The following is a 7829-nucleotide window of genomic DNA, read 5'->3' on the forward strand; positions in this document are numbered from 1 at the left end:
ATTGGTCAGTTTCTTCCCCTCTCTGCCTCTGATTCGCTCTCTCTCCTTCTTCTCCGATTGGGCAGTTTTTTTGCCCAATCTCTCTTCCTCTTTTCTGTTTTCTGGTTCTTCCCACGCACACACCCACACAAAACTTTCATTTTTCTCATCCCAGCCATCCATTTCAAAATCCTTTAATCTGGGCCATCCAAATTTTAATAAAAGAATTTCTATATTTTACTAAAATTATAATTCCTTAAAATTCCAAATTTCAAACGTTAATAACTTCTTCGATATAACTCCAAATCACGAACCGTCTGCGCCCACACGTCCGTAACGACGAGTACTACGAGGATATGTCAAGAAAACAAATCTTAGATGGCACGACACAACGATTAACCTCGAATGATGTGCGTGTCTTGAAGGGCATTTTTGTAAAATCCTTTATTAAAACTTTAAAAATTCTTAAAATTAGGGACGGGCTGTCACATAAACTCTCATGGACGATTACATGCATAAAATGAAAACCATAAAACTTATGAACTAGTTAAGATTGGATCAAAAGCAGGTTAGGTGGAGGATATGTAGTTGGTATTTGCAATTAATAGCTCTAGTTTGAGGTTAGAGAAATCTAAGGAGAGTGTCTCAAAAGTGAGACATTATATTGACTCTCTGCCACCTGATGTTTTTAGCACAATGTTTTATAATTTTAACACGATAATTAACGTTAAACTGTGAGAGTCTTCTTAACATTTCTCTTGAGGTTAATGGGGACAAATCTAGTATAGAATTAATTACATTTACAATCCCTTGTTAATGTATCAAAATTGCTTATGCGACACAAATGAAAATTCCATTGTTATTGATAAATTTATCAAGGCTAATTTGGCAACATAACATTTTGTAAAGTCTCATATTTCAACCGAAATATCAAATTAAAATGGTTTTTGGTTATCTATAAAATCAAGTGGGCCCATAATTTGATAATAAAACAATCAATAAGTGAAGAACAAATATATATATATATGGGCCCCACATTAAAATAAAACAGTTTTTTTTATGTTGCCTTTAAATTTGACAGCAATCGATCCCTTTAAAATTTTGGTATCTCCTTTGAAACAAAAAAAAAACACCATTTTTTTTGTCAAAATAGTTCACGTAAGATTTTTGATATCTCATTTGAAGATGTTTTAAATGCCATATGATTGAAATTAATAAAAATAGGATTATTTAATTCTAAAAAATCTTTTCAAAATAAGAAGAAAAACAATAACGTGGAGACGCGTGATACACACACAAGGGAAAACACTAGTAAAGTATTACGAGGTTAAATAACAAATTAAATTTTGCAGTAAAAGATTAAGTGAGGCTTTATGCAGTGTTGCATAAAGGTACAGCGTCTTTCAATTCAATCATATGGATACACTGTTTTTGTCTGCAGCGGTTGAATGAGTCTGACTGACCCTTTTCCAAAGAGTAGTACCCTTGTTATTGTCACATAGAAAGGACCTAACCAATTAGTTACGTCGTTCAAATGAAGATGATAGCTAAACACACTTTTTAAGTAGGAGCCATTTGTTTCAACAGAGATGGAAAATAGTAAAACTGCGTGGCGTCCTCCTGCAGTTTTTCAAAGTTCCTATCAAAATTTTCATGATGCAATCATAGGAAGTGGGGAAAAATAATTCTCTTATAATTGATATTGATTTTTGGGGAGATGACTGTTGATTAGAAGAAAAGACTGTTACTCTCATCACTCCAGAGAGACCTATATATAATTATATATAATATTTTTATTAATTTATAGGCGCCTACATCACAGTGTTTACCTGATTGTGAACACGAATGCCGTTTTAAAAAAAAATGCGTGATGCCCTTTTAACATCAGCAATGCTAGTCAGGAGCTTTAAAGTTTTTGTCACTGTTCATACTACTGCGACCATCACTGTTTACACATGCTGTCGGAAGTAAAACTTCGTGGAAATGTTGTGGAATTCAGAACTAGAGCATTTTGCGCAGATGAGAGTAATTAATTAAGGAGTTGCTTTCAACCCCTTTCAGGTTGTACTGCCTTTCTTAGTGAAAGGGTACGTAATTTTTTATTTTTGGCAACCCTAAGTGTTGTTAGGGTTTGTATGGTCAACTTCTTTTATTTCCAGGGAAACTTGAAGGTATGCCGATATTCAAATATTTTTCGCTAAACCACCAATTGATCATTACCACTATATAATTTAGTCTAATTATTATGAGATTTTTTTTTTGTTAAATTTATTAAAATTCAAATCCTAATTGCTAAAGTGATAAAAAAAAAATTGATAAAACGAATAAATTGAGGACGTAGCAATCAAACGTTCACAACATAGCGTTTAGCTATCGACAACATACTAAAAACTAATCATTTCAGCAATTGAGATATGAAACATGATCAAGACCACTTTCTTAATTTTTAACAGGAAAAACATCTAAAAAATAAGTTTAGAAAAAAATAAAAACAAAGATAAAATGGTAAACAGAAAATATACTTAATCACCTTTTGAGAAAAAATTAAACTCCTCATACAATTTCAATTTCTGATCAATATGTGTGTGCGCACGCGCACGCTATGCGTTAGCAAGTTGGATAATTTACACTATTATCAAATTACACTATTCACTAAGCTAATTAGTCAAGGCTCATTATTGTTGTGATTAGATAAATAACTAAATTGTATTATAGTGTTGAAATTTTCCCTACAACTCATGTATATATGCTTGTGTAGGGTAATGTGTATTTACAAAATGCTCCCATACATACATGTGGGGTAAATAACAGAGACAAACACATATTAACTTCTCACAAACATTAAAGTTGTTGTTATGGTGGTTGGTCCTGTGTTTCTTAGCAATTTAATTGTTTTATCTTCAAACTCTGGAATCCAACCACAAAAAATTATCACAAAATAAAAAAGATATAAAAATTGTATATTACAAACAACAGATATGAAAAAGACAAGCAGATATTTAATTTTGAATTGATGGATTGGACCCTCCACACACCTTCTTCATCATCTTCCTTGCTTTGTTATTATTATTATTTTTTATATTAAGCTTTGGCGTGGAAGGAGACATTTCCTCGTTTTTCAGATGATGTCTGTTTCTTCTGCCATTCCTTGAAATAAAATTTCACTATGTTATGGTAGTGTTAGTCTTGCATAATTTTTGTTAGAACTCAGATCTAGCTCTTTCCATCCATCTCTCCCAAAAATTAGGCAAAGGGAGGGTTCCCAGCTTTGCATCAAATGATTTGGAAAGGGAGGGTCAAATCGGAAGCGCAATCCTGTTTCTAATTTGTTAGCAGGTACTTCTTTCAAAAAGCAGTATAACAACGTGGATGAAGAATTTTTTTTAACAATTAGGTTACTTACAATTTTCTTTTTTTTCTTTATTTTTTTAGATTGAAAAAGTTTATTTTTTGGCTGAAAAAAAAAAATTAAAAGGAGGAGGGGGGGGGGGCATGAATGTGTGGATACTGAGGTGAATAAAGTTGGGTATCTTTTTCCCCTCAAACACCTTTTTAACCCCATCTCTCTCTTTTCTCTCTGTTTTTTACCTTTTTAGTGGGGGAAGTTGCAGAGATTTTGAGTCTGACAGAAGGTCCTTTCCCTTCCTTTCCTTTTCTTTCTCCTACCTCTTCTATATTAGTATATGTGTAAGGAGGAAAGAAGGAAGACTGATAAAATCTCAATAGAAATATAGACAGGTGTGTGTGTCTTCTCTCAATTGGTGCTTCTTTCTTTTCATGTATATATAGAATTATTAATGTTTGTAGCTGCCATAGCTTATCATGTATTTTAGCTATAACTGTTTAGTCATCTCTCTCTCAACACTCAGTATCTCACTCTCCCCCAAAATTTCATGGATTTTGGTGTCACTGTTGGTGAAATTCTTGTTTCCTTTGCAGTGCAGAGAAAGATGATCATATCATGAATCACGTGTACATATCTCATCAGCAGATTTCCATCACACAATCAAACAAGTACCTAAAATTTGATTATTAACTAAATACTAATATAACCAATTCCTTTCACCCACTCTCTCCCTCAATCACTGTACCTCTCTCACTCTCTCTCTCTCTCTCTCTGTCTATATATATATATATAAAGCTAACATAGTTTCCATACTCTCCCTTTCTTTTACCTAATTTCTCTCTCTAAGCAGTAAAAAACTCAGCTGCTTCGACATGATCAGCCAAAAAAAAAAAAAAAACAGAAACTAAATCTTCAAATCCACACTTTTGTGTTAGCGTCTCTTAATTCTGATCAATTTTATGCCTGATTTCCGATCGTTTCTCTTTGATTTATCTTTGATCGTCTTTCTGAAGCCCGATTCAGAAGCTACAAATCATTTCTCACTCCTCCAACAATCATGTACATGATTGTAAACATATATTTATATGCATGATAGGGACTTTTTTGAGAGAGAGAGAGAAAGACGAGAGAGACGTGTTCAAGTGTGTGTGTGTCTGTTGTTTGTATGGAGGGAGTTGGTAGTCGGATGTGTAAGCGTATATGATATGATGATGTGAATTGTGAAAAACCCTTTTGTATTATACTAACGTAGTCTCCTTTCATCAGCTCTGAAGTAAAGACCTAAGTCACTTCGTCTATAATACCAGACGCACCTGCTCTTTTATCGGCCAAAACATGGCGGCCTACTTTCATCACCACGGTGGCAACTCATCGGAAATCCAAGCCTCCTCCGATGGCGCCTTACAAACCCTTGTTCTCATGAATCCCGGTTACGTCCAATACTCCGACACTCCACCTCCACCACAGCAGCAGCAGCAGCAACAACAGCCTCAACCCCCATCCGCCGCCACCAACCTTGTTTTTCTCAACTCAGCCCCCAATTCCCTCACTCATCATCCCTCCACTCTCTCCCACGCGCCTCCCTCCCACCACCAACAATTCCTCGGTATCCCGCTGACGCAAGACCCCAACGGCAACAGCTCCCTATCCATGCACCACCCCCACCATGACATCTCCGCCCTGCATGCCTTCATGCCGAGAATTCAGACTCAGTACGCGCTTTGGAACTCAATTGACCCGGCCGCATCCACGCGTGACACCCCACGCTCTCAGCAGGGCCTGTCTTTGAGTCTCTCCTCGCAGCAACCGGGTTTTGGGTCGTTCCAGGAGACCTCCGCCGAGAGGGAGGTCCCGTCCGGGGAAGATATTCGGGTTTCGAGTGGGTCGAATTCGTCGGCTTCCGGTGTGACGAATGGGGTTTCGGGTATGCAGAGCGTGCTGCTGAGCTCAAAGTACTTGAAGGCGGCGCAGGAGCTGCTCGATGAGTTTGTGAACGTCGGGAATGGGATGAGGACTGAGCTGCCAAAGAAGGGTAATGGGCAGCAGAGTAAAGCGGCAGCTGAGTCCTCGATGGCGGAGGCCAGAGACGGTTCAGTAGGCGGTGAAGGGAGTGGAAAGCGTGCGGCTGAGTTGAGCACTGCTGAGAGGCAGGAAATTCAGATGAAGAAGGGGAAGCTAATCAACATGCTTGATGAGGTATGTGCTGATGCTTTGTTAATTTGTTAAGACGATCATTTATTTTAGTGATATTTGAATAATATTTCTGTTTTTTTTTTTCTTTCATAAATATGCAATTCTTGAATTCGAACTCAAAACCTCTTTCAGTATTGCGACATGAGTTTTGATTTCTCATATGAATTGGACACATGAGTTTTGAGTTTTAGTATAACGTTTCTTGGCAGACCTTTAATATGTTATATATGTATCATAATAAAGTTACTGAAAGTGTTTCACTGACAACATTTTGACAAGACCTAAGCTCTTTCTTACTATTGAAAATTTTTGTTTTCATATTTGAGATTGAGTGATTGAATTGTGACATGATATTTTGCAATTTCAATTTTGAATAATTTTGTGTGTTGTATTATTTTGTTGGTTGAAGGTGGACCAAAGATACAGGCAATACCACCGGCAGATGCAAATGGTGATTTCATCATTTGAGCAAGCAGCTGGAATTGGCTCAGCAAGAACATACACTGCTCTGGCGCTGCAAACAATCTCAAAGCAATTCAGGTGCCTGAAGGACGCCATAACGAACCAAATTCGATCCGCCAACAAGAGCTTGGGAGAAGAAGATAGCGTTGGAGGTAAGATTGAAGGCTCAAGGCTCAAATATGTTGACCATCAGCTGAGGCAGCAAAGGGCTCTCCAACAGTTGGGAATGGTCCAGCACAATGCTTGGAGACCACAAAGAGGATTGCCAGAAAGATCTGTTTCTGTTCTTCGCGCTTGGCTCTTCGAACACTTCCTCCACCCGTAAGTACTCTCATAATTATCGTCACAACTCCGATTCACCGTAAGGGTTTGTGCTTTTTGTATTATGTAGTCTTGGCAAGATGCAGTTGTATACTAAGATGATTTTTTTTCGCAAGTTTTTACCATAATGTACTAAGAAGGATTGGAAATTTTGGTTTCAGATATCCGAAGGATTCAGATAAGCACATGCTTGCAAAACAAACTGGACTCACTAGGAGTCAGGTACTCAAATCCATCCACATTTTTTGTTCGCGTGATTTTTGTTTCTTTCTTGATAATTAGTTGTGGGAATCAGCATGCTGATGAGTTTGAGTACTGATTATGCAGGTTTCCAATTGGTTTATAAACGCTCGTGTCCGGCTGTGGAAGCCAATGGTGGAGGAGATGTACTTGGAGGAAGCGAAGGAGCAAGAGAAGAATGGATCATCTGAGAAAATGAGCAAGAGCAATGAAGACTCTGCATCAAAGTCCACAGCTCCACAAGACACTGAGAACCAAACAACAAGCACTTTCAACTCCAAACAAGAGAATTCGGTGAATCACAATGTTGCTACTCATCCTTCAAGGTCGATTTCCACACCCTCGACATCTCCCACAAACATGGTCCGGAACCAGTCCGGATTCACTCTCATTGGGTCATCAGAACTCGATGGGATTACACAAGGCAGTCCGAAGAAGCCTAGGAGCACCGAAATTATGCACTCCTCAAACAGTGGTGTCCCATGTATGAATATGGAGTCCCAAGAGGTGAGCAATGAGCAAGTTTCTATGAAATTCGGGAACGAGAGGCAGGGGAGAGATGGCTACTCTTTCATGGGAGGGCAGACTAATTTCATCGGAAATTTTGGGCAATACCCGATTGGCGAAATTGGCAGGTTTGATGCAGACCAATTCACACCAAGGTTCTCAGGCAATGGTGTCTCTCTCACTCTAGGTCTTCCTCACTGTGAAAACCTCTCCTTATCCGGAGCTCACCACCATCAAACTTTTCTCCCAAACCAAAACATTCAGCTGGGGAGAAGAGTAGACATTGGTGAAACAAATGATCAATTTGGCGCCATAAACACTTCAGCTCCTCACTCATCTGCTGCTGCATTCGAAAACATCGACATTCAGAACCGAAAGAGGTTCGTAGCCCAATTGTTACCGGACTTTGTGGCGTGATCATGACGCAAATAATTTGAGAAGGCCTTGAAGAAGCATGACTGATTGCAAGGGGGATGCCAATGTCATTGCTGCTTGATGTGATCTTCTTCTCAGTATTTCTTTCTATGCCCTATAAATTACTTGGGGAACAAGGAAAATTAATGAATGCATATGGTAGTGTAAAGAAAGAAGAATTTACTTTTAGTATAGGTATATACTTCTCTGCAAAGAACAATTTCAGTCTTAGACAGCTTTAGGATTTGAGAGCAGAGGACTGTATATTATTTTGTATATGTTTTGAAGATGGATAGATGGATTGGTGTAAAACTTTGGTTAATTCGCATGAGTATACCATTATATATTGATATTTATAACTGTGTTA

General features: G+C 38.0%; 1 protein-coding gene across 4 annotated transcripts; it reads left to right on the top strand.

Moving 5' to 3' along the window:
• Positions 1 to 2972: 2972 nt before the first annotated feature.
• On the top strand, positions 2973 to 7829 carry LOC103454166 (BEL1-like homeodomain protein 1). 4 transcript variants are annotated; one of them, XM_070812542.1, is made up of 7 exons: positions 3070 to 3315; positions 3576 to 3717; positions 3919 to 3993; positions 4592 to 5521; positions 5928 to 6301; positions 6463 to 6523; positions 6629 to 7829. In XM_070812542.1, the coding sequence occupies exons 4-7, from the start codon at positions 4661 to 4663 to the stop codon at positions 7463 to 7465; spliced, it is 2133 nt and encodes a 710-aa protein (XP_070668643.1). In that variant the 5' UTR covers positions 3070 to 3315; positions 3576 to 3717; positions 3919 to 3993; positions 4592 to 4660; the 3' UTR covers positions 7466 to 7829. The 4 variants fall into 4 exon arrangements, with proteins under 4 accessions (XP_008391977.3, XP_070668642.1, XP_070668643.1 ...); XM_070812541.1 differs by lacking the exon at positions 3919 to 3993 and having other exon boundaries at positions 3048 to 3315; XM_070812543.1 differs by lacking the exon at positions 3576 to 3717 and having other exon boundaries at positions 3071 to 3315.

Source organism: Malus domestica, chromosome 14, assembly GCF_042453785.1.
Source record: "Malus domestica chromosome 14, GDT2T_hap1".
Taxonomy (NCBI): Eukaryota; Viridiplantae; Streptophyta; class Magnoliopsida; order Rosales; family Rosaceae; genus Malus; species Malus domestica.